Source organism: Hylobates moloch, unplaced genomic scaffold (assembly GCF_009828535.3).
Source record: "Hylobates moloch isolate HMO894 unplaced genomic scaffold, HMol_V3 SCAFFOLD_13, whole genome shotgun sequence".
Classification (NCBI taxonomy): Eukaryota; Metazoa; Chordata; class Mammalia; order Primates; family Hylobatidae; genus Hylobates; species Hylobates moloch.
The window spans coordinates 39,727,053-39,754,320 of NW_026652288.1; the positions used below are offsets into that span (position 1 = coordinate 39,727,053).

General features: G+C 41.4%; 1 protein-coding gene across 2 annotated transcripts; it reads right to left on the bottom strand.

The window, feature by feature from the left end:
- Positions 1–3,847: 3,847 nt before the first annotated feature.
- Positions 3,848–25,826, bottom strand: ZNF527 (zinc finger protein 527). 2 transcript variants are annotated; one of them, XM_032173107.2, is made up of 5 exons: positions 25,777–25,826; positions 22,778–22,851; positions 17,563–17,689; positions 16,422–16,517; positions 3,848–8,150 (listed from the first exon to the last, which is right to left on the bottom strand). In XM_032173107.2, the coding sequence occupies exons 2-5, from the start codon at positions 22,808–22,810 to the stop codon at positions 6,577–6,579; spliced, it is 1,830 nt and encodes a 609-aa protein (XP_032028998.1). In that variant the 5' UTR covers positions 22,811–22,851; positions 25,777–25,826; the 3' UTR covers positions 3,848–6,576. The 2 variants fall into 2 exon arrangements, with proteins under 2 accessions (XP_032028998.1, XP_032028999.1); XM_032173108.2 differs by lacking the exon at positions 25,777–25,826 and having other exon boundaries at positions 17,573–17,689; positions 22,778–22,849.
- Between the last annotated feature and the right edge of the window lie 1,442 nt (positions 25,827–27,268).

A 27,268-nucleotide genomic window follows, 5' to 3' on the forward strand; every position in this document is an offset into this window, starting at 1 on the left:
AGTAAGAGAAAAGGATAACAAAACTAAGAGAGGGTTTTGAAAAGATCAATGATCAATAAGTTACATAAACCTCTGTTAAGGCTGATATTCAAAAAATGAGCAAAGATTCAAATAAGAAAATGAAAAAGATGCAAATAAGAAACATGAAGTTAAAATAACAAAAATATGAGAAAGGACTATTTGTAAGAAAAGTTGATAACCTAACAAAATGAATACATTTGAATAAACCTAATAAATTGAAGCCTTATATAGAGACATTCCTTCGGGGAAAAAAAGGCCAGACGGATTTTCAACTAAATCTTAACTTTTATGAATGGAGTTGATAAATTATTTGGTAAGGGATAAACAGGGTAAGAATAAACACTTCATAGAAAGTGTCCGAGTGACAAGTATACAGAGATGTGCTCTAATTCACCAGTAGCCCTTTTTTTTTTTTTTTTTTTTGAGACGGAGACTTTCTCTGTCCCCCAGGCTGGAGTGCAGTGGCGCGATCTCGGCTCACTGCAAGCTCCGCCTCCCGGGTTCACGCCATTCTCCTGCCTCAGCCTCTCCGAGTAGCTGGGACTACAGGCGCCCGCCACCACGCCCGGCTAATTTTTTGTATTTTTAGTAGATACGGGGTTTCACCATGGTCTCGATCTCCTGACCTCGTGATCCGCCCGCCTCGGCCTCCCAAAGTACTGAGATTACAGGCTTGAGCCACCGCGCCCGGCCCACCAGTAGCCCTTAATAATGCAAACGAACACATTCAAGAACGAGTGTCTGCAAGGATATAGAAAGAGGTGCTGCTGGTGAGAATGTAAACAGTTGCAGCCATTCTAGAAAGCAATCTGGTTGTTCTGGTAACATTTAAGTGTACAAAAAACTCTTTATCCCACTAGCCAATTGCCAGGCAAATAGTCTAATCTAGTTCCAGTCTGCAAGACTATTCGTTGTGGTAGCCAAGAGTTGTATCCATCACTACAGAAATAGATAAGTAAAATGTAAATATACATAATGAATTACCACACAAATGTTAGACGAGATGAACAGCATTAGAGCAGTGTGCACACAGAAACAAGAAAAATCTAAAAATCAGTTCCCACTGGAAAAAAATGAATTTGTAGCATAGTACCATTCGTATTATGGGAATGCACATTCATTTAAGAATGCATATCAAACATACCTTTGTGTGTGCCTATGAAGAATTGGAATTGGGAATGATGGAGGGGGGAACAAATCAAGAAGCTGGTGTGACAGTAAATTATTTTGATAATGTACTATGAAGTCTAAAAAAAATCAGTGCAAAATGAAAAAAACAAACAAAACCAAGAGCTATGCCTATCTTTTTCTTTTCCTGGCCTCTGTTAATAAAAGTCAGCATCCTGGCCGGGTGCCTGTAATCCCAGTCCTTTGGGAGGCTGAGGCGGGTGGATCACCCGAGGTCAGGAGTTTGAGACCAACCTGGACAACATAGTGAAACCCCGTCTCTGCTAAAAATATAAAAATTAGCCGGGCATGGTGGCAGGTGACTGTAATCCCAGCTACTCGGGAGGCTGAGGCAGGAGAATGCTTGAACCCAGGAGGTGGAGATTGCAGTGAGCCGAGATCGCACCACTGCACTCTAGCCTGGGAGACACAGTGAGACTCTGACTCAAAAAAAAAAAAAGTCAGAGTCCTAACAGTCTCAAATATCAAGGCCAGGCGTGGTGGCTCACGCCTATAATCCCAGCACTTTGGGAGGCCAAGGCGGGCGGATCACCCGAGGTCAGGAGTTCAAGACCAGCCTGGCCAACATGGCGAAAACTTGTCTCTACTAAAAACACACAGACAAAAAATTTGCCTTGCATGGTAGCAGGTGCCTGTAATCCCAGCTACTCGGGAGGCTGAGGCAGGAGAATCGCTTGAACCCAGGAGGGGGAGGTTGCAGTGAGCTGAGATTGTGCCATTGCACTCCAGCCTGGGCAACAAGAGCAAAACTCCGTCTCAAAAAAAAAAAATATATATATATATATATCGAAACAGAGGGGGCTCTGGGAGACTCTGGAGCTGCAGCTGCCACTCCAGGATCAGAAAGATGGGCTGGGGCCACTGCTGTTTGGGACTCAACCCATGTACATAGAGGAAGGACGTGGGTTGAATTCACAATTCCGTCCCCCATGAGTAGCTGGCTTTCAGGGACACAGTCCAACTCCTTGTGATTGATTTTATCATTAATAATAACCCCACTGTTAACTGTTTACAAATTACATTCTTTCAATTAATCCTCACAAAAAATCAAAAGGTTAGAATATTATTCCAGTGTTACAGATGACTAAACTGAGCCTGAATCACTTATTCAAGCTCTCCTGACAAAGAGTTGACATCCATATGTAGGTCTAACTCCAAAGTCCATACTTGTCGCAATATCCAAAGAGCTGATACTTTCCCTACTCTTTCTCAAAAAATATGTGAGGAATTACTGTGTAAATGCCTAAGAAAGCTGTCCAGGAAGGTGACTTATTCCTCTGTTAGTGAAGTATCGCCACCTCATGGCTTCCAGCAATCTACTTTTCTCCACCATCCAATCTATTACCTCCCTGTCTCGAGTTTTGTGAATAAAGTTGAAAATCTTAGTAGGGTATAACAAAGTATATTGAGACAGAACCAGAAATCAGCATGAAACCATGATCTAAAAAGGAAACATTTTTTTCCCCAGCGATCTCTAAAATGGGCTCAATCATAATGGCAGCAATTTTGTCCAAAATTCACGTACTGGAGGGAGCAAGGAGTTTTCTTAAAGTAATCCCCAGTGGCTAAATTCTGACAATTAAGTACCAACATTAAATACACTATAATTAAGTGAAATTTGTTCAGATTGTAAAAGGCCATAAATTCATCTGAGTCAAGTGTTAAAATGTAACACACAAATATGTAGATATGATAAAATGAGAATTAGTAAAGTGTAAATGTATATATACCACTAAAGATTTCCTTCCTATTAGCTATAAAGGCATATAAATGTGTCTATAGGTGGGTATATATATGTAGTTTGGATAGATGGATGGATGAGTAGGTAGGTAGGTAGATAGATAGATAGATAGATAGACAGACAGACAGACAGATAGATATCTCTCTCTTAGGTCTTCACTCAAAAGTTAACTTCAGAAGGGGCCTTCCCTGGATCCCCATCCCTTCCTTCATCTTTTTCTCCTTGGAATTTACTTTCTTACATATTATATATTTTACTTACATATCTTTTTCAGTCTTCCTCATTAGAAATTAGCTCTCTGAAGGCAGGAATTTTTGTCTGGTTCACTGCTGTATCTCCATTGCTTAGATTAGAACAAAGCCTGGCACACAGTAGGCACTTAATACAAAAAATTTAAATAAAATACACATCTTCAGATGCACATACACACACATAAACATAAATCTCTAGATGGTCCTAACAACAATCAAATATTAATAAAGCATAAATTTTCACTAATCCTAAGAGATCAGGTCAATATATCACAAGACAATGGGTTGTACAGTTGAAAAGAAACAAAATTTAGTATTTCATTGTGAGGAGAAACATCAGATTGTAAAATACAAACACTTAAGCTAAACACATGGGTACAAAACATTTTATCAACATTACAAGTGAAGTTTAACTATATAAACAGAGAATGAACCAGTAGCTTAGGTTTACGTCACTCTCGAGGATGAAATCAGGTGCCATACTTAGATCAAAAATCGATTAGTAGCTGTGCACAGTGGCTCATCCCCATAATCTCAGCATTTTGGGAGGCCGAGATGGGCAAATCACTTCAGGCCAAGAGTTCAAGACCAGCCTGGGCAACTCGTGAAACCCCATCTCTACAAAAAAATGCAAAACTTAGCCCGGTGTGGTAGAGCACACCTGTAGTCCCAGCTACTCAGGAGGCTGAGGTGGGAGGGTCGCTTGAGCCTGGGAAGTGGAGGCTGCAGTGAGCCATGATTGTGTCACCGCATTCCAGCCTGGATAACAGAGTGAGACCCTGTCTCAAAAAATAAAATAAATAAAATAAAATAAAATAAAATAAAATAAAATAAAATAAATAAATTAGTGAGTAACTCAGACTCTTCTTACTGATCTGAGTCATTTTTCTTCTTCAACTTTGGTAAGTTTACTGTAACTTTCTGAAACTTTCTGAAATAAATTATTACTCAGTGCTTGGAAATTATAAAAATAAATATCCTTATACCTCCAGGAAATATAATAAAAAATAAAGAAATGATGACATGAATTAAGCTTACAATATTAATATATTTCAGATTAGATGTAACATAAGTTTGGAAATATTTTATAATCATATTTGTTTCTATTCAAGGTTTGAAGTATTGAGTCACTAAATCTGTATTTTAAGCTGTTTAAAGGGAATTTGAATATTTATGAAAAATAATTTTCAGATTTTATTAGAAATAAGTATAAATTGAACATTTCACTCTATGCACACATACATTCACTCTATGCACACATATATTCACTCTATGCACACATATAAATCCTTCATTCTTTCCTCTTTCATTTGTTCTGATATGTTTTTATAGACGCTCTTCAGGCAATACCCAATATTCTTACAGGTTCTGACTATTCAAGATGGCCCAGCTGCCATATCACCAGTTTATTTACCTACATCCATTCAGATAAAAAAGAAATGTATTGCCCCACACCTTCATCTTCCTCATTACTCCCAATAATGGAAATGATTTAGTCTCTAAAAATTTTAGGCATTAACTGCTTTACTTTTACCATTTGTTAAAAATGACTCATTCTTTCTGCCAGCAATATCTTTGTCTGATATCTCCAGCCGCAAAGAAGTTATCCATACACTTCTTAAACCAAATTTATTTATTTATCTATCTATTTATTTATTTATTTATTTTTTGAGAAGGAGTTTCGCTTTTGTTGCCCAGGCTGGAGTACAATGACGCGATCTTCGCTCACTGTAACCTCCACTTCCCAGGTTCAAGCGATTCTCCTGCCTCAGCCTCCCAAGTAGCTGGGATTACAGGCACACACCACCACACCCAGCTAATTTTGTATTTTTAGTAGAGACGGGGTTTCTCCATGTTGGTCAGGCTGGTCTCAAACTTCCGACCTCAGGTGATCTGCCCGCCTTGGCCTCTCAAAGTGCTGGGATTACAGGCATGAGCCATCACACCCTGCCTTAAACCAAATTTACAGCCCACCCACAAAAGATCTCATTTACAATTTAATTTTATTATATTCTGCCACAGAATATGTTTAGCCACATACTGAAAGAAGAAAATTAAGTAATTCCTTGAAGATGAAAAGCCATTCATTAAACAAATGAAACCATGATTCCCTTAGCTTTCCATTCTCTCTTTACAGGCAAATGGTGAGTCACTGTGACAAATGATTTCAACTCCTTAAGGGGGAGCCTGTTAAAGAATTTTACTTAGTGAATTTTAAAATATTCATCCATAATGTGAAAAAAACTAAGAAACACTAAAATAATTTTATCGACAAATAAAATGTAACAATTATCTCAGTTTTATGAAGGCTGTGTATTCAACTTTCATAAACTTGTTATATCATAAGGTTTCTCCTCAGGATAAATAATTATGCCACGTAAAAAATTAAGGTTTTCTCTTACGTATAGCAAACATAGAATGTGTGAATCAGCACTCTAATTCCGTGAGGCAAAAATCTAATACAAATTAAGCAAAAAAAAAAGAAAAAAAAAGGAAATTTATTGGATCACAAAAAATGAAAAAGGATGGTGATGGTGTAGCTGTCAGGAATGACTGAATCCAGGAGCTCAAACAATGTCATCAGATTTCTGTCTCTCACCATTTTCCTCTGCTAAAGATTTCTCTTTGGGAAAGCTTTCCTCATGAGTGGCAAAAAGGCTACTGGTGAGTTTTTAAACTTATTAAATCCTTGAAACTTGCAATTCTAGAATAAAATCTCTCTTACTACCCATAGGAATACGCACAAAGGACTTCACTGATCCAGACAGGGCCATTTGCCAATCCCTTATCACTAGGTTGGGGGAAATAATTGACCAGCCTGTGACCAATCCACAGCTGTCCGTGATTAACAGTTTCATCAGAATCATATGCATTGAGGGTGGGGTAAGCAGGTATAGAACAGATCGAAAAGTAACAGATGTGGCCGGGCATGGTGGCTCACGTCTATAATCCCAGCACTTTGGGAGTCTGAGGCGGGTGGATCACCTAAAGTCAAGAGTTTGAGACAAGCCTGACCAATATGGTAAAACCCCGTCTCCACTAAAAATACAAAAATTAGCCAGGCATAGTGGCAGGCACCTGTAATCCCAGCTACTCAGGAGGCTGAGGCAGGAGGATTGCTTGAACCCAGGAGGCAGAGGCTGCAGTGAGCCAAGATTGCACCACTGCACTCCAGCCTGGGTGACAGAGCGAGATTCTGTCTTAAAAAAAAAAAAAAAGTCTAACAAATGTCTACTACTGAGCTACTTTAAATAATGGATACTCATGAACTGAAATATGAACTACATTCAAATAATTACTAACCAAAAAGAACTCACTAATATTCAATAAGGACTGAGTGGTAACCAAATGTTTTCTCTCTTATACTTGTTATAATCAGAGCATTTCTCTATTATGAATTCTCTGATGTCGTCTAAGGGCTGAGACACAGCTAAAATTATTCCCACATTCATTACATTTATAAGGTTTTTCTCCAGTGTGAATTCTCTGGTGTAGTCTTAGGGACAAGATCTGATGAAAAGCCTTCCCACATTCATTACATTCATAGGGTTTCTCTCCAGTATGAATTCTTTGATGTTGATTAAGATATGAGCCACAACTGAAGGCCTTTCCACATTTGTTACATTCATAGGGTTTCTCTCCTGCATGACTTCTCTTATGGTGAATTAGAACTAAAGCATCACTGAAGGCTTTCCCACATTTACTGCATTCAAATGGTCTCTCTCCACTGTGAATTCTATGATGTCGATTAAGTTGTGAGTCAGTCCTAAAAAACTTCCCACATTTGATGCATTCATAGGGTTTTTCTCCGGTATGAATTCTCTGATGTTGATTCAGGTGTGAGCGATAGCCAAAGGTCTTCCCACATTCACTACATTTGAAGGGTTTCTCTCCTGTGTGAATTCTTTGATGCAGAGTAAGGGCTATGCGTCTGCTGAAGGCTTTTCCACACTGATTACATTCGTAGGGTTTCTCTCCAGTGTGAATCCTCTGATGTTGATTAAGGTGAGCACTCTGTCTGAAGGCTTTGTTACATTCTTTACATTCATATGGTTTCTCACCTGTGTGAATTCTCTGATGTTCAACAAGGAAGGCATAACGGCTAAAGGCCTTCCCACATTCATTGCACGCAAACGGTTTCTCTCCAGTGTGGATCCTTTGATGTTGAGCAAGGTGAGCACTCTGTCTGAAGGCTTTGTTACATTCCTTACATTCATAAGGTTTCTCCCCAATATGAGTTCTTTGATGTTCACTGAGAAAGAAGTCGTGGCTAAAGGCTTTTCCACAGTCATTGCATGCATATAGTTTCTCTCCACTGTGAATTCTCTGAGGTTGAGTAAAGAATGAGTAACAGCTAAAGGCATCACCACATTCATCGTATCCATGGGGTAATTTTCCAAAATGAGTGGTCTGATGTTGAGTAAGTAATGAGTGGAAACTTAAGAGATTTGAAAAATCATTACTTTCATAAGGTTTCTCCCCAAGAGGAATTCCTGTATCTTTACTAAAGTACATACTCTGGTTGAATTCTTCATATTCATTACCTATCAAAGATTCCTTCTCAACACGGAGTCTTTTATATTCAATTATGACTGAATTTTGGGGGAAGAGTTTATCATAAATATCAAATTTATGTACTTGCTGTATGGTAGGAACTTTCTGTTGTGTTAAAAATACTGATTTCAGGGGTATGCTTCTCCCAGAATTACTAAATTCATTGTCTCTTATCCCAGTAGAGATTTCCTTAACAGCTGTCACTTGCATGAAATGCCTCTCCGCATTTCCCTGATGTAGCTCAAATTCACCCTTATATTTCCAGGCTTCTCTGAAACTGGAGCATTCAAGGCCATGACTTGCTAGCCTTTCCATTACCATCTCCTGGGATATTTCATCTTCATCAATAAACCATTTTGGAGATAATTCCTCAATTTTACACCAAGACTCCCAGTCTGAAAAATATCAAGAAAGCAAATGTCTCCTTTGTTCTTTTGCTATGAGGAAGAAAAATGTTATAGAAGAAATGGAAGAATTTAACTGGGGGGAAGGAGGGTAGAAAGTATGTGGTTCTAATAGCTCCCAAATATGGCCATGCTATATGAACAAAAGACAATGGAAGCACAAAGAATAAAGAGAGCTGAGAAGGGAAGGTATATGTGTTGATGATGGGGAGGTGGTAGTTGGGGACACAGGTAAAATGCAGGTCATCAAAAGGCAGGCAAAGCTAAATGCTAACAAGATAAGGAATTGAGGATGTCTGATTAGATCACAGCCAGTTTCCCTGCCTCTAGTCTTTAAACCCTCCAGTCCATCCTGCACTGGTATTCATAAGACTGAAAGCTCCATGAGGGCAGGGACGGATGTTCGCCCCTTTATCTTCTACTGTTGCATCCAATGCCTTGGACAATGTCAGCAAGTTGTTAAATGGATGACTGCTGCCAGATTAATCTCATAGCAACTTTTTCCACTAATGCTGTTCAACAACTTCTAAGATTTTTATCAGGGTCCAGGGAAAATTTATGTATATTTTTTCTCAGTGACTAAAAGAAACCTAGTGGTCAGCTTTTCTCATCATTAAGGGAAAATGAGGCCGGGCGCGGTGGCTCACGCCTGTAATCCCAGCACTTTGGGAGGCCGAGGCGGGCAGATCACGAGGTCAGGAGATCGAGACCACGGTGAAACCCCGTCTGTACTAAAAATACAAAAAATTAGCTGGGCGTGGTGGCAGGCGCCTGTAGTCCCAGCTACTCGGGAGGCTGAGCCAGGAGAATGGCGTGAACCCCGGGGGCGGAGCCTGCAGTGAGCCGAGATCGCGCCACTGCACTCCAGCCTGGGCGACAGCGAGACTCTGTCTCAAAAAAAAAGAAAAAAAAAAAAAGGGAAAATGATGCCTATTGAGAAGATACGTGATACTTTCAGGAGAGGATATTGGTTGGGGTAAGGTAGAAATAAAACTATTTTTTAGAAGATGATCTCAAAAAATGAGAAAGTCCTTTCACACCACAATAATCAGCCAATATATTCAAATACATAGAACCTATTAGTAGGTCCGAAGTACCTAGTAGAGGGGGGAAAGCCTGACACAAGGTCTTTCTACCTTTTGTAAATTCTGAGAGCTCAAGCCTGTGCAGGTGATAATTCCATATGGCACATAATGAAGGATAAGCTAATATGATATAGATTATTACAGGTATAAATGTCAGGAAAAAAGAGATCAAAACTCACTAGCTTAGTTAAGGAATAATTCTTGGAGAATATGAGCTTGGTGTTCAAGGCTATAATCAGGATTCCAAAATATAGTGACTCTTTCAGTGACAGAGACATTTTCACGTTTAGATGTGGTTAGGGATTATTTTAGAACTATTATTTTGGCATTTGGGGGTTAAATAGATACAGTCTTTGCCATAACAGTTTCTCATCTATTGAAAAGTAAAGCTGTCTCCAGTATAGGTCAGAACAAAATTGAAAAGGAAATATTATTCATCTGTATCTTTCTTCTTTCCAATACAGCCTTCACCCAAGGAAAGCCTCATCCCTATCAGTCCGTCCTATGCACAGCTTTGGTTTTTCTTACCCTGTCTACACCCAGGCCTGAGAGGCCTTGTTGGCCTGTCCTTTGTTAGGTCCATACCATTCATTCTTTCCCTAGAAATATAACTACTTCTGTTCCCTCACTCACTTGCCTGGATCTCATCCCTTGTAGGCATTACCTGAAGCCACTATACTCCATCCTACCAAAAATAAATCTTTACTCCAGGAAAATAGCAGATTTATACAATCACTAACTTAATGCTAAATAAAAGAAGCCTGATGGGAGAAGACTACAGATATTTTCCAACATGGGAGACTGAGGTGCCTGGAGCTCCAACCACTATCTTTACACATAGACTTACAGATTGGATCCCCTTGATTAAAAGACTGTATAGAGCTATGCTATCCAATACGGTAGCCACTAAGTATAGGCAGCAATTTAAATTTAAATAATATTTTTAAAAGTCAGTTCCTTAGTCACACTAGCCACATCTTACGCACTCAAAGCCCAATGTGGCTAGTGGCTACTGTATTAGAAAGCCCACATATAGATTATTTCCATCATCACATAAATTTCTACTAGACGCCAAGCATGGGAGTTCCCGCCTATAATCCCAACACTTTGGGAGGCCGAGGCAGGTGAATCACTTAAGGCCATTAGTTCAAGGCCAGCCTGGCCAACACAGTGAAACCTTGTCTCTACTGAAATACAAAAATTAGCTGGGGGCAGTAGTTCACATCTATAATCCCAGCTACTCGGGTGGCTGAGGCACAAGAATTGCTTGAACCGGGAGGTGGAGGTTGCAGTGAGCCGAGATCATGCCACAGCATTCCAGCCTGGGCAACAAAGCTAGACTGTCTCAAAAAAAAAAAAAAAAAAGAAAAGAAAAAAGAAAAGAAAGTTCTACTAGACAGAACTGGACAGAGATCCACATTAATATGACAAAGATCTTATGGTAAATGAGGAAACAACAGAAAAACAGGGGAAAGAGTCCATTAAAGGGAGAACAGAGCTCTGAAAAGAGAAAATGGATAGTGGTAAGAACTATCTTATACATCTCAGTAAGCTGAAGGATATGAAAATGAAGAAGGGTACCTGGATGTAGCTAAACTAGAGGGGCAGAAGCCAGATTACAAGTGATAAGACAGTGGAAGAGAACCTGAGGTGAAGGCAGTGAGTTGAGATTACAACTGCTATGTAAGTAATTGGAAGAGAGAAGGGAGTAAGGTTGGCAAGAACACAGAAAAAGTCCTAAAAAATGTTACAAAATTCTTCTAAGGAAGATTTAAATGAACTCATATAATATGTAATTGCAACAAAGCAAAAAATATATATATGCATACGTTTTTACCACAGGTTAATTTATATCAGGTCAGTTTCAACCAGAATTCCATAAGGATTTTATTTCAGAACTTAAGAAAATTATTTTAAATAAACTTGGACAAAAGTAATCAATAATATAAAAGAAAATTATGAACAAAAAAAAGAACATTCCAAAACCAATAATAGGACCTAAGCCCTTGCATTTTATACCTTTCTTCCACCAAAATCTCTGTGAAAGAACTCAACCAGGGTTGACTTGTAAAATTCCCTATCATTGTGGAAAAGGTCAAGAAAAAAATATCAAGAGAAACACACTTACAGCATTAAAAACCTGCAAGACACAGAGAACACAGGGAAGGGGAGCGTGACCTCCTCACTACCATCCTGACCACATCTGCTTGAAGGGAATGAATTTGACATTAACCTTGAAAACTTGTGTGTGGGAGAAAACACAAAGTCAAAAGGCAAGGGACAATCTGAGAAAAAACAACTAAAACATGTATCATAGAAAAATGAATAATGCCCAGAATTTAGTTCTACTACAAATCAGTAAGAAAAAGACAAATAATCTAATTCTCCAAAAATGGAAGTATGCCAGTAATCCCAACAGTTTGGGATGCCAAGATGGGAGGATCGCTTGAGCCCAGGAGTTCTAGATCAGCCTGGGCAACACAGTGAGACCTCGTCTCTACAAGAAAAATAAACAAAAAAATTAACCAGGTGCAGTGGTGCGCATGCTGAGGTGAGAAGATTGCTTGAGTTCAGTAGGTAGAGGCTGCAGTGAGCCAAGATCATGCCACTGCACTCCAGCCTGGGCAACAGAGTGAGAACCTGTCTCAAAAAACAAAACAGAAAAATGTATGAGCAGGTAATTCACAGAAGAGAAAAACTTTATAGACAATGCATTCCTGGAAAGATGCTCAATAATATCACTAGTAAATTAAAACCATAAGAGCATTTCCCTTCCTCGTATTAGCAGAAATTTCAGTTAGACAATATTAAGGACAATATCAAAAACTTAAGTTGAAGAATATCAAGAGAGGAAGGAAACGCCATTCTCAGACACTGTCATTGTTAGTACGAGCATAAACTGATACAATCACTTCCCAGAACAAGTTGAGTATCTTGTAAATTAAAACATGCACTTCCATGTTCCAGCAATTTTACTTCAAGGTACACATTTTTTTTTTTGAGACAGGGTCTTGCTCTGTCACCTAGCCTAGGCTGGAGTCCAGTGGCACTATCACAGCTCATTGCAGCCTTGACCTCCCAGGCTTAAGTGACCCTCCTACCTCAGTCTCCTAAGTAGCAGGAATAATAAGTGCACGGCACCATGTCAGGCTAATTTTTTTATTTTTATTTTTTATTTATTTTTATTTTTTAATTTTTTTTCCGAGATGGAGTCTTGTTCTGTCACCCAGGCTGAAGTGCCGTGGCGCGATCCCAGCTCACTGCAACCTCCACCTCCCAGGTTCAAGCAATTTTCCCACCTCAGCCTTCCAAGTAGCTGGGATTACAGGAACACACCACCATGCCTGGCTAATTTTTGTATTTTTAGTAGAGACGGGGTTGCACCATGTTGGCCAGGCTGGTCTTGAATTCTTGACCTCGTGATCCACCCACCTCGGCTTCCCAGACTGCTGGGATTACAGGCATGAGCCACCACACCCAGCCTGAAAGTGCTTTTTAAAAACTATAAAACCCAGAAAATATAACGTAAGACAATATATAGGATTAAGCCCAAATTTACCAAAACTGTAATTAGACTTTCACTTATTAAAATGAAAAGATAATCAGATTGGTTTATAAAGTAAAACTCAAATCTGTATTGCATATAAGCCCTACACTTAAAGTTATTTTTAAAAGTTGAAAATAGGCTGGGCATGGTGGCTCATGCCTATACTCCCAGCACTTTGGGAGGCCAAGGCGGGTGGATCACAAGGTCAGGAGTTCGAGACCAGCCTGGCCAATATGGTGAAACCCCATCTCTACTAAAAATACAACAATTAACTGGGTGTGGTGGTACGCACCTGTAGTCCCAGCTACTTGGGAGTCTGATGCAGGAGAATCGCTTGAACCCGGGAGGCAGAGATTGCAGTGAGCCAAGATCGTGCCACTGCACTCCAGCCTGGACGACAAGAGCAAAACTCTGTCTCAAAAAAAAAAAAAAAAAAAAATCAGCTGGGTGTGGTAGCTCACACCTGTATAATCCCAGCACATCGGGAGGCCAAGAAGGGTGGATCACCTGAGGTCAGGAGTTTGAGATCAACCTGGCCAACATGGCAAAACCCTGTCTCTACTAAAAATACAAAAATTATCAGGCATGGTGGCGAGCACCTGTAATCCCAGCTACTCGGGAGGCTGAGGCAGGAAAATCACTTGTACCCGGAAGGCGGAGGTTGCAGTGAGCCAAGATCACTCCAGCCTGAGTGACAGAGCAAAGGCTCCATCAAAAAAAAAAAGCATAAAAAATCAAGGAAACGCATTCTCCCATACAGTCTTAGGAAAGAATGTAGGCTGCTGACATCTTGATTTTAGCTCTGTAAGGCCTACTTTTTACTTCTGACCTCCAGAGCTACAATAAATTTGTGTTGTATTAAGCCACTAAATGTGTGCTAATTTGTTACAGTAGGAAAAAAACTAAGCAGACAACTTTTCTGGAGGGGAATGTAGCAATTCCTTATAAAACTACGTATATAGGGCCGGGCACGGTGGCTCATAATTGTAATCCCAGCACTTTGGGAGGCCAAGGCTGGCGCGGATCACGAGGTCAAGAGATTGAGACCATCCTGGCCAACATGGTGAAACCCCGTCTCTACTAAAAATACAAAAATTAGCCAGGCGTGGTGGCATGCGCCTGTAGTCACAGCTACCCAGGAGGCTGAGGCAGGAGAATTGCTTGAACCAAGGAGGCGGAGGTTGCAGTGAGCCGAGATTGCCCACTGCACTCCAGCCTGGTGAGAGAGCGAGACTCCATCTCAAACAAAAACAGTAACAAATGGACCCGAAATAACTAACCTAAGTAATTTTGGAAATAGTATTTTGGCTGGACACTATAAGACTAAAACAAAAAGTACTATACACAAATACCTAAATCTAGCTGGTAAATTTGTTTCTCACAGAGAAATAGGTTAGAAATTCTGAAACTACTTTATGTATATACTAAGATTGAACAAATAGGTAAATGTATTTTTTCTCATTATCAGAAAAAGAAATTACAGATAAGTAAAGGAGGAAGGCTACAATAAACCCTGTAAAGCAGGACTAGAAATCAAGTTATTAATATAAACTGATAGTTTTAGTATATAAAAAGATAGAGGTAATAAAAAAATGGGAAAAAAGAGGCAGAAATAAATATAGGGGTGTGTGTGTAAATATCTATCATCTATCTATCTATCTATCTATCTATCTATCTATCTATCTATCTATCTATCTATCTATCTATCTATCTATCTATCTATCTATCTATCTATCTATGTCTCCTAGCTTTAGCTGCTGTCAAGGCCAGAAGCAGTGACATCCCAGTAGCCTAGAGCATACCTAGCTTGGTTTCTAAACACCATTTCCCACTAAACCAATGAGGGCTCCTTGGAGAAGTGGTTGATTCAAGGCTGGGGCAAGGAAAATAAGAGAACCTGGAATACCTTGTGCCAGAAGGAAGGACGTGCCCAAAAAATGCATGGGGGCATGTCAGAAGGTCAAAGGAACCAATGCGAAGGAGATTCCAACATTCAAAGCTGGAACGATTTGAGAAACATAATGATTCATTGGATTTACTTCATAGAAATAAAAATCCATAAATCCAAAAATAAATCCATTTAAATTTTATGAAGTCATTAAATTTTATGAGGTAAATTAGATTTACCTCATAGGAAAAAAATCCATAAATAAAATTGAATATATAAGTAAATGGAGGGGAAGGAGCAGCTCTTCCTACAGAACGATCCCAATTAATATACACAAAGAAAAGAGGGAAATGGAAAAAATCAACATTAGGTTAACACCACAGTAATAATAGGTGAAGAGATCCAGCAATAAATGCTACAATAAATGGGCAAAAATTACAGATGAAACTGAATAATCTCAAAGTATCTCCCCCAAGATATTTATTAATTGCAAATAGAAAAATAAGAACTTTATAATGGAGAAACCAAGCAGACACTACCTTCACTAAGTGTGCAAAGTTAACATCACCAATAATAAGACATATCGACATTATACATCCTTTGGAATGATGCACTGAGAGAGATACAACATCATTTCTGTGATATTCTTTGCAAAAATGCACTACCTCAATCTAAGTGTGAGAAAATATCAGATAAATCAGACAGATCCAAATTGAGTGCATGCAAATATGATGAGCCATTTGTGTGGAGTGAAGCGTATCTGAGGAGTCCAGGAGAGATTTCTCCAAGAAGATGAAGTCAATGGATCACCTAATACGTCCAACTGTCTTGAAAGATTCAGACAATTGATGGTAAGTCGGGAACTGGATTAGGGATATGTATATATAAACTAAGCAAAAAAAAAAAAAATGACAAACAAAATTCCCAAGTCATTATTAACTCCAGGGAAAATAAAAAGGTGTAGAGGAAAAGTAACTTGGCATATGCACAGCACAGCTATGACTAGCACTAAATGGCCATAATAAAATAAATGCTGAATAGTGACTTAATCAAAATTATGACATTGATAAGATAGGGGATGGGAAATGTGTGTATTTGTGTGTGTGCGTTATGTGTTGGATTCAGGAGAAGAAAGTGCTAACTCCTTATTTTCTTATAAGATACCGAATAAGGGCTCACCCTGAAAAAAAATCAAGAGTGGCAACATTAACATATTTTTGGAGACATGAAGGTAACACCAAAAGAAACTACGAAAGAAAAGAGAATGGATAGCTCTAGGAAGAGGGAAACTGGGGAGCCGGGAACAAGATCCCTTCTTTAAGGGAAAAAGTCTTCTATAGGCTTTTTGGTGCAAAGGTAATTGCATTTTTTGGCAAAACTGCAATTAGTATTGCACCAACCTAATACTACTACTTGATTCTTTAAACACTGTGTGTACATATCTTTGATAATTCTGATAAAAAAAAAAAACTCTGAAAAAGAAATCTAGAAATGTAATACAATTCTAACCATAAAAGGAAAAGAGAGCTGAGGATTGAGATTCAGGCTATAGGTGGAAGATCAGAGAGTATAATTTGATGGAAAGAAAAAGAAAAAACCGCAGGGTGTGGTGAGGTTTCTAGGGAAGCACACACTAAGGAGATTTCAGTTGTCATCCCACCTGAAGCTCAAAACAGTTTCCTACTTACTACTTGGTTGAGTACCTTACAATAGTCCTCCCTGCCTGGTGATCTGTCACTCACCTGCACAGTGACCCTGTGACATCTTTTTCTCCACCATCCACGGTTCCTTCCCTTGCTCCAGTAAGGAGATCATGTTGGGCTTAGAAATGGAGAGTCCTGTTCACAGGGGAAGAAAAATGAGAGCAAGAGACAGACAGACATACAGACAAACAAATCAACATGCCACAGCTGTTCTAGGACGCAGACCCAATCTCTTGATCATCAGGCAAGAATGGACATTAGAGGAAGGGCTAGAGAATGGAATGACGCTTGTATGGATGAGGAAGAGGATGAAGTTTCTGCCGTGGCAGTGGTTCTCAAAGTGCTACGGCAGCTGCAGCCATCACCTAGGAACTAATTAGAAATGCACATTCTCAGGCCCCAACCCAGAACTACTGCGTCAGAAATTACAGTGGCGCTCAAACTTTAACAGACATCAGGGTCATTTGGAGAGCTTATTAAAACCCAGACTACTGAGCCTACTCCCAGAGTTTCTGATTTTGTACGTCTAGAATGTGGCCTCATAATTTGCATTTTAACAAATTCCCAGGACATGCTGATGTTGCTGTTCCAAACCACCATTCTACCACAAAGGGAACTACTCATTTCCAACTCTATGAAATTCTTTCATACGCCGGGCACGGTGGCTCATGCCTGTAATCCCAGCACTTTGGGAGGTCGAGGTGGGCGGATCATCTGAGGTCAGGAGTTCGAGACCAGCTTGGCCAACATGCAGAAACCCCATCTCTACTAAAAGTACAAAAATTAGCTGGGTGTGGTGGCAGGCGCCTGTAATCCCAGCTACTCAGAAGGCTGAGGCAGCAGAATTGCTTGAACCCAGGAGGTGGAGGTTGCAGTGAGCCGAGATTGCACCATTGCACTCCAGCCTGGGTGACAAGGGCAAGACTCTGTCTCAAAAAAAAAAAAAAGAAATTACTTCATGTGTTCAGAATATCTGCCAAAAGTAAATTAATTAATTAAAATTTAAGAAACTTAAAAAGTTAAAAATATATACACATTTCAAATCATTTCCTGGGAACAGGAACAAGAAAGGCAAGTAAGTGCTTTTAAGATGTCTTAAGATGTCCTAGATATTCTCAACAGAGGAAGCAAAAACACCCCAGAGGAAGATTTTTAAATTATGGGGGAGAAACATCCTTACCAAGCCATACCAAGTTCCTGTAGTTCTCCAACATGACATCTCTGTATAAATCCTTCTGAGATGGCTTCAGCCATTCCCACTCTTCTTGGGAAAAGTCTAGCGCCACATCTCTGAAGGTCACCAACCCCTGAAATAAAAAAATTCTTGTTCACCAGGTGCCCAGACATCCATATGGTCCTAGCAAAAAAGATGAATTTGGCCAGAGTTCAAAGCTCTAAGTGATGCGAGGAAAATAATTATTAGAGAACAATTACATGATGAGGTTTGTCAAATACTTTAAGAGAAGAGAAATATTAGAAATGGACTCACTGTTTGAAAATTTTACATTTTTTTTTAGGCCGGGCGCGGTGGCTCACGCTTGTAATCCCAGCACTTTGGGAGGCCAAGGCGGGTGGATCACGAGGTCAGGAGATCGAGACCACGGTGAAACCCCATCTCTACTAAAAAATACAAAAAAAATTAGCCGGGCGTGGTGGCGGGCGCCTGTAGTCCCAGCTACTGGGAGAGGCTGAGGCAGGAGAATGGCGTGAACCCGGGAGGCGGAGCTTGCAGTGAGCCGAGATCGCCACTGCACTCCAGCCTGGGTGACACAGCGAGACTCCGTCACAAAAAAAAAAAGAAAATTTTACATTTTTTGTAAAAAAGACATATATACACAAAATTAGCTTATAACAAGAAACAGCAAAGACTAAGTTGTATGTATATACTAAGTATAAAGAAAATCTTATATGGGGGATTCCTTTATATTCCCCAAATTGAGATCAGGTGGGGCAGAATAGGAGCAAGGCCTTGAACTGGGCTTTAACAAAAGGGTATGGCCTGAAAGTTAGACTTTATATGTGAGGAGAAACGTCCAGGAACATATCCTGAAGAAATAGTGAAGTATATGTGAAGCGACTTAGATAGAATTTTCATTGGAAGGTTATGCAAAAAATCTGGAAAAAACTTACCTGTTCAAAAATAGAGTTTAGGCTGTAGCACTGAACTGTAGGCTGAGTGAAGGGAGAGAGATCTGTTTTATAAGCTGATATCTATCCAGTGTCTATTACAAAACTGATCACATTGTAAACTCTCAGTAAATATTTGCTACTCAGGGAATAAATGGTGTGTGTTTCCTATAAAATGTCCATATGAAGAAAGAGTATTCAGTGCTTAAAAATGATAGGGTTCCAGTCTGTACAGTATGTTCTCTTTTTTTTAATCAAAAATAATGAAATATCAAGCCAGGCACAGTGGTTCATGCCTGTAATCCCAGCACTTTGGGAGGCCAAGGCAGGCAGATCACCTGATGTCAGGAGTTCGAGACCAGCCTGGCCAAAATGGTGACACTCCATCTCTACTAAAAATACAAAAATTAGCTGGACGTAGTGGTATATGCCTGTAGTCCCAACTCCTTGGGAGGCTGAGGCAGGAGAATTGCTTGAACTCGGGAAGAGGAGGCTGCAGTGAGCCAAGATCGTGCCACTGCATTTCCAGCCTGGGTGACAGAGCAAGACTCCGTCTCAAAAAAAAAAAAGAAAAGAATTATCAAATATGGTTATTCTACATAGTGGAATTATGGCTATGGCTGAATGTGTCTAGGGAAAAAACTACACAACTCCATAGTGTTGTATAACTTCCATGTGCTCCTCTACTCTTTTCTGAGTCCTAGGAGGCTGACTGCATCAATAAACTCCCTTGTCCCATCCCATATTCTGTTGGGTTCAGCCACAAGCAAGAGATGAAAGGAAGGTAAGTAAGGCAGAATACTTATTCCCCTGGCTCCCTCCCTGGGTGGGAGTGCCACCTTGGGTGTTCTCTGTCTTTCAATCAAAGTTCAGAGCACCTGTCAGGGGCCCCTCCACCCAGCTCTCTGTCTCTGGATTCAAAGATCTAGGGTTAGAAAGAGAGCTATGCTGTTATGAGCGCCGGAGAACAGCATGAGCCTTCATAGTTTCTCTATGTCCTGGTAATACTTGTAAATAGTCGCCTTTTGAGTGCCTTGCTAGAACCCTGATTGATAAAACATGTTGGCACAAAGTACTTCTTGCATATGGCCAGAGAGTCCTCAAAAGCACTGCAGAACCACTCTACTATGCTTCCCTAATAAATTCACTCTCCCCCTCTCCTGGTGACTATTTCATAACTCTCTCTCGAACCACCATCAACTCATCCCGTTCTCACTTTGAACTTCCTCATCCTCCAGCCACCGTATGTACTTACCCTTCTGTATCTGTACTGACACCTGTATATTCTGTCTGCCCTCCATGACTATGGATAAAACTCTAGGCTTTGAAGACTAGTCCCTCCACTTGCCCACACTAAGACATTTTCACCTCTCTCCCTTGTACTACCAACTACTCTCACTTTACTGGATCATTCCAATCAGCAAATCAACTGATGCAATGTCTTCCGTCTTGTAAATAAATACACAGATAAATAAATAAATAAGTTCCCTTCCATGATCTCACTTTAGCTATTGTCCCATTTCTCTACTCCTCTTAATAACAAAACTCTTCCGATAAGTTGTCTAGACCAGTGTTATCCACCAGAAATATTTGAGTCACGTATATAATTTGAAATTTTCCAGTAGTCACAAGAAAAAAATAAATAGAAAAAATATCATTTTTATTTAACCCAATATACCGAAAATGTTATCATTTCAACATGTAATCAATATAAAAAAATTAATGAGACTTCTTATACTCTTTTTTGTACTGAATCTTCAAAATCTGGTATATACTTTGCACTTACAGCATATCACAATTTAGAGTACTCATATGTGCCTGCTGGCTACACTATTGTAAGTCTAAATTCTAAATTCACTATCTTTTTTTTTTTTTTTTTTTTTGGAGATGGAGTTTCGCTTGTGTCACCCAGGCTGAAGGGCAACGGCACGATCTCGGCTCACTGCAACCTCCATCTCCCGGTTCAAGAGATTCTCCTGCCTCAGACTCCCGAGTAGCTGGGATTACAGGCATGCGCTACCACACCTGGCTAATTTTTGTATTATTAGTAGAGACAGGGTTACACCATGTTGGCCAGGCTGGTCTTGAACTCCTGACCTCAGGTGATCTACCCGCCTCAGCCTCCCAAAGTGCTGGGATAATATAGGCATGAGCATGAGCCACTGCACCTGGCCTTTTTTTTTTTTTTTTTTTTTTTTGGCCTTTTTTTTTTTTTTTTTTTTTTTTTTGAGACAGGGTCTCACTCTGTTTCTGTTGCACAAGGTGGAATGTGTACCACATGAATCATAGCTCCCTGCTGCCTCACACTCCTGGGCTCAAGTGATCCTCCCACCTCAGTCTCCCAAGCAGCTGGGACTATAGGCATCTGCCACCATGCCTATGTTTTTGGATTTTAGTATTAAAAATTTTTTTAGAGACGGAGTCTCCCTATGTTGCCCTGCATACATAGATGGTCTTGAACTCCTGGGCTCAGGCGATGGTCCCGCTATCTTGGTCTCCCAAAGTACTGAGATTACAGCTATAAGCCACCACACCTGGCCTCCATTCTCCCTTAAACCCACCACAATGATGTCTTCATCCCAGTCATTCCATGAAGTAGCTCTTGTCAAGAATATTTCCATGTTACCAAATCCAACGGTGAGTTCTCAGTCTTCGTCTTCTTCAGTCCCTCTCAGAAGAACTTAGCTCAGGTGATCATCCCATCCTTGAAACACTTTCTCCTCTTGGCTTCCAGAACCCACACTCTTCTGGTTTTCCTTCTACATCAGCTCTTCTCAGTCTCTTTTGCTGGTTCCTCCTCTTCTTGTGTGGCTCTAAATGTTGAACATCCTAAACTCAGTCCTTCAACCTCTTTCCTATCTACATTCACCAGAACCTTGCCCTCAAGATAATCTCATCCTGTCTCATGCTTTAAATACACTAAAGACGTTTGGGCACGATGGCTCACCCCTGTAATCCTAGCACTTTGGGAGGCCGAGGCCGGTGGATCACGAGGTCAGGAGATCAAGACCACTCTGGCCAACATGGTGAAATCCGTCTCTACTAAAAATACAAAAATTAGCTGGGCGTGGTGGCATGTGCCTATAATCCCAGCTACTCGGGAGGCTGAGGCAGGAGAATTGCTTGAACCCGGGAGGCAGAGGCTGCAGTGAGCCGAGATTGCACCATTGCACTCCAGCCTGGGCAACACAGCAACACTCCATCTCAAAAAAAAAAAAAAAAAGAAAAGAAAAGAAAGAAAGAAAAAAAAAAACAAAACACTAAGGACTCCCAAATTCACATCTATAGTCCTGAACTCCAGATGTATAATCAGCATTCCATTTGGATATCCAAAAGGTCTCTAAATATAGCCAGAATTCAATTCTTGATGTCCATCTCACTTCACATTGTCTTTCCAGCTCAGTAAATGACATACCCATTCATGTAGCTGCCTAGCCAAAAATCTCTGTAAGCATCCTGACTTCTTCCTCTCACATGCCACAACTAATCCTTGATCAAATCACATTTTCTATCTCCAGTCTATACCCAGAATCTCACTAGCTCCAATGCCACCGCCATGGCCCAGGCTGCTATCACCTCCTGTCTGGATTACTAAAAGAGTCTCCTGACTGGCCTCCCTGCTTCCACCTGTACTCCCCTGCTATCTGTTTTCACTTTAAGGCATAAATCAAATCAGATTACAAACGTTCCAATGCCTCTCCTTCACTTAGAACCAAATTCAAATTTCAGATCACGACTTGAAAGGGCCTACGTAATTTGGTTCCCAACTATAACTCTGACATCATAGTGCTCATTTCCCTCCAAGGACAGACTCATTGCTATTCCTGGAATACACCAAACATGCTCCCACCATAATAACTTTGTACTCCTTCTTTTAAAGCTCTTCCCCAGATCTCCACAAAACTTACCTGCTACTTTCACTGAAGTTTTGCTTTGCTAAATGTCACTTCCTCAGAGAGGCCATCCTTGACCTCCCTATTTAATAGATCACTCAGTAATCAAACTCTATATCTTATTTCACTTGCACTCATCGCCAACTCAACAAATTATCATCCATCTAAAGAGGATAGCTCTGCTCCATCACACATTTGAGCATAACGCTGAGAAAAAAAGATATTAAGTGTTTTGTAGAAGGATTATATGAACAAAAGATGGAGAGAGAAAAGTGGAAGGGGTGCTCATTGGGCTATTTGTGACTTTCCCTGTGGTCCGAAAGTCCTGAAAAATGAGGTCAAATGTCTGAAAACAAAGTGAAAGAGCATGCTTACCTGGGACATGGCTTTACAAAGCCCCACAGCCATTCCTCCTTCTTCAGTTTTCTCTTCTGAAGAGGAACAAAGTCCTGAGAAGGGAGAGAGTTAATGAAGAAATGATGATGTGCCAGCCCTATGTTTTTGGTCCAAGACCCACAAAAATAGAACTATTGCCCCTTTCTTCTCCCTACATGGGCCAGCCTCACCTTTTCCAAGATCTGGCTGGGGGTGGCGGGGTGGAATCCAATGCTAAACTTAACTCTCAAACTCTTGATTTATATATTAAGGATGCATAGCCTGAACTCAACAAAAGCCAAAGTCTGTCCTACAGCCAACAAGGTGGTTCATGATCTTGCCCCTGGCTGCACCTCTGACCTAATTTCCTACCCTTCTGCCCCTTGCTCGCCACACTCCAGGCACACATCTTCCTACTGTTACTCAAACACTGTGTACACCCCTCCTTCAGGGTTGTGGCCTTTTCCTTCTGACTGGAACCTTCTCCCAGACACCAGCATGGGCCACTCCTCTTTATTTCTATCTGCATTCAGGTGTCCCTTCATCAGAGGGACTTCCCTGAAAATTCTACCTCGAGGGAACCCCTGTTCCAGGTACTCCATTTTTCTTTACGCCGAATTATTTTTTCTCAGCATTTATCACCACTGGACATGTTACATACTGCTTTGTTTCTTTACTGTTTCTCTTCCCATACAAGATTGTAAGATCCAAGAGAACTAGGTTTTGTTTGGTTCACTGGTGTATTCTAATGACAGAACACCACCAAACCATTGTCGTCTCTCAAAAATATTAGATAAATGAATAAATAAATTTTACTTTGCCTTATGTAATATAAATATACAATGTTAACTCATGCTGTGTTGGGCAAGTAATTTTAATCTTCCTGTGCCTCACAATCAGACTAGGTCCGACATGATTAATCCCACAATCTCACATACACATAAAATTCTCACCCAATCACAAACATATACACATTTACACAATCAATGGCATAATCTCTCTCTCTCACACATACAGCCGTATTAGCACAAAGATAGAGAGACTGTCACACACAGTTATCTCATTGTGTCATCTCATTTAATCCTCAGAACTACTACTGCTCCACAAAACTACAAAGATAGGTATTAATATCTCCACTTTACTGGTAGTAAAAGGGAGGTTCCAGAAGCTTAAACAACCAACTCAAAGTCAGGGGTCCAACTAAAATGTGACCCCAAAACCAGTCCTCTTTTGAGAGGCCACGATGTCTGAATGGGAAATATTCAACACAACCCGAGTAATCAATGCCATATATTCCTTAGAGAGGCATCTTTAGAGATGGCAGATGTTACCTTTATTTCTCTACAGAAATGCAGCCTGAGGGAAACATCGCCAAATTTTAATACTAAAGCAACAACAAACTGGGCAATCTGAAGTAAGTTCCTTGTCCTCTTAGAGCCAACATTTCTTCATCGTAAAAATAGGGACAGGCTGGGCACGGTGGCTCACACCTGTAATCCCAGCACTTTGGGAGGTCAAGGTGGGCAAATCACTTGAGCCTAGGAATTCAAGACCAGCCTGGGCAACATGGCAAAACTCTATCTTCTCAAAAAGTACAAGAATTAATCGGGCGTGGTGGCATGTGTCTGTAGTCTCAGCTACTCGAGAGGCTGAGATGGGAGGCTTGATTGAACCCGGGAGGTAGAGGGTGCTGTGAGCCAAGATTGCACCACTGCACTCTAGCCTATAGGACAGAGCAAGACTCTGTCTCAAAAAAAAAAAAAAAAAAAAAAGAAAAGAAAGGGACAATTGTGGTTGACCTAGAATTAGGTATACATCACCCCCCAATTTCACCCCCTAATTCTGGACTACTTTGCACTAGGCAACTCAGTCCCTAGCAGTTATGTCCTTAGCGTACTGCAGCTTGAAATTGTCCATAAAAACTGCAGCAGGGCTCAGCAGCTCACGCCTGTAATCCCAGCACTGTGGGAGGCTCTGGTGGGCGAATCATGAGGTCAGGAGTTGGAGACCAGCCTAGCCAACATGGTGAAACCCCGTCTCTACTAAAAATACAAAAACTAGCCGGGTGTGGTGGTGCGCGCCTGTAATCCCAGCTACTTGGGAGGCTGAGGCAGGAGAATCACTTGAACCTGGGAGGCGGAGGTTGCGGTGAGCCGAGATCACATCATTGCACTCCAGCCTGGGCAATAGAGTGAGACTCCATCTCAAGAGAAAAAAAAAAAAAAAAGCGAGACCTCTAGAGCTTAACTGCTTGGGTTTGAGTTCTGGTGCTGTCACTTGTTAACTGTGTGAACTTGGGCAATTTTAATATTTCTGTGCTTCATACAACAATCCCACAATCTCATATATACACACAAATTCTCACCCAATCACAAATATATACAGAGTCACACAAACACACCCATAATCTCACACAATACACAGCCACATAAGCACAAAGATCGATGGTCACATACAATTACACCAACAGAGATAAACAATCACACACAATCACACACAAAGTAGCATACCACAGAAGTCACACATCTTGTCACAATTACTGATACAAAACTATACCTGCAGAGACAGATGGTCATAGTCGCACAATCACACTTGCTGTCACACACATTCAAACGCAATTGTATCCGCAGAAACAGGTGGTCACATAACCACACACATGCATTTACACAAACACACAATGTCACACCCCAGTCTCTCATAAACACATACACAGCTACACCTGCAGAGACAGTCACACACAAACACACATATTCACAGTTTCACCCCCAGACACAGATGGTTACAGTCACACACAAGCGGACGCACGCGCACAAACACAAACACACAGTGACACAAGATCACATTCTGTCACACCCGCAGCCTGTCACATAGTTGGTAACACAGTGAAACACACACGGCCTCCCCAGCGACTCCTGCCGGGTTCCCATCCCTGGCACGGCCGGTCCACCCGGAGCCCTCCCTTGACCTCCCGCTCTCGCCCCGGGCCCGGCCCCACTCACCTCCCGGCGCCGCGGGCTCTGCAAACGGGCCCCGCGACCGAGACCCGCGACGTCACCTCCCAGAATCCTCCGCGAGGAGGAGCGAGGCGAGGACTGAGGCTTGCAGGACTCTGAGCTCTGCGAGATCTGAACCAGCGACACCGCGTTCCCCATGGACCCCGCGAACCACGAGCCCCAGAACGCTTTGCGCCACGGCTGTCATCGTTGAACTACATCTCCCAGAGAACCCTGTGGCCCCCTCCACTGCGCGCCTGCCCCGCGGGGGCTGGTACTGGAGAGGGCTGTATGCGGTCCTAGGCTCTCCAGTGACCGTGAGCTGCTGTGTGGGGGAAAGTGGCCAGGCTGCGCGCAGGGCTGACTGGTTGAATGCTTGGGTGTGGTGGTTCGTGTGTGACTGTTGCTGCACACCCTTATGCTTGCCGACGAAAGGAGCGGCGGATTTTGTCAGTGCAGGGAGCTTCTGTATTTTAAATCACGTCCCGTGATTGTGGGTAGCTGAATGTGAAAGTGATTGTGGATGAAAGAGACTGTGGCTGAAATTGGGGGTGACCGTTTCTGTTACTGTGAGGATACCACTAATCCGATGTGTGTATCTGACTGTCTCCCGGTCTTACTGTTCCTTCACCCCCATCTCCTGCCATGGGCGGGGTCTCTGGTATCTTTCTTTGAGGCAATCTCGGCGCTCACTGCAACCTCCGCCTCCCGGATTCAAGCGATGCTAGTGCCTCAGCCTCCCGAGTAGCTGGGACTACAGGCGCGCGCCACCATACTCGGCTAATTTTTGCATTTTTAGTGGAGAAAGGGTTTCTCCATGTTGGCCAGGATGGTCTGGAACTCCTGGCCTCAAGCCATCCGCCCACCTCGGCCTCCCAAAGTGAGGGAACCATAGGCATGAGCCACCACGCCCCGCCTGTTATCCTCATTTTTATGCCCCATCTCTGCCTGTACCTAATGTGATGCCAGTCACAGAAGGGTGATTAGATTTCATTACTATGAGGTTGTTTGTTTGCACCAAAGCCCTAAGTAGTTTGGTAGCCGATAGCCCTGGTGTTTCTGCTGCTGTTGTTTCCACCTTTTCACTCTACAACTTTAGGGCCCAGCTTTAAAAAAACTGCCCACAGTCAGGACAAGAATGTGAGCCCGTGAGTGAAAGTTCCAGACTAAAGCAGCATTCTTCCCCATCTCCAGTCCCTGAAAGATCTGAAAAGTGCATCCATGTCAAGATCCTAGTAAGTCAAGATTCTTATGCGGAAGCAAGGGGAAGTTCTTGAGAATGCCTCCTTGGAGAATACGTCCTCCAATCCCCTGCCACAGAGAGCCCTCTAATTGCTAAGGCCAGAGAATCTTCTGGAGTGTGGGTATTAGGGTAGAACTGATTGCTGTTTACTCTGTGAAATTGGGCTTTATTACTTTCAGAAGAAATCAGATTTTTTTAAAGGCTCTACAAACATATAATAGTTGGGTTGCTTTAATGGGGAAATTTACAAATTCA

Excerpts from the sequence above, each read along its gene's own strand:
- ZNF527 (XM_032173107.2), bottom strand. The coding sequence starts at position 22,810 with ATGGCTGTGGGGCTTTGTAAAGCCATGTCCCAG. Across the intron at positions 17,690-22,777 it reads TTTGTAAAGCCATGTCCCAG|GGGTTGGTGACCTTCAGAGA; the intron begins GTAAGCATGCTC and ends TTTTTATTTCAG. Across the intron at positions 8,151-16,421 it reads GTCACAGGGTCACTGTGCAG|ACTGGGAGTCTTGGTGTAAA; the intron begins GTGAGTGACAGA and ends GATATTTTTCAG.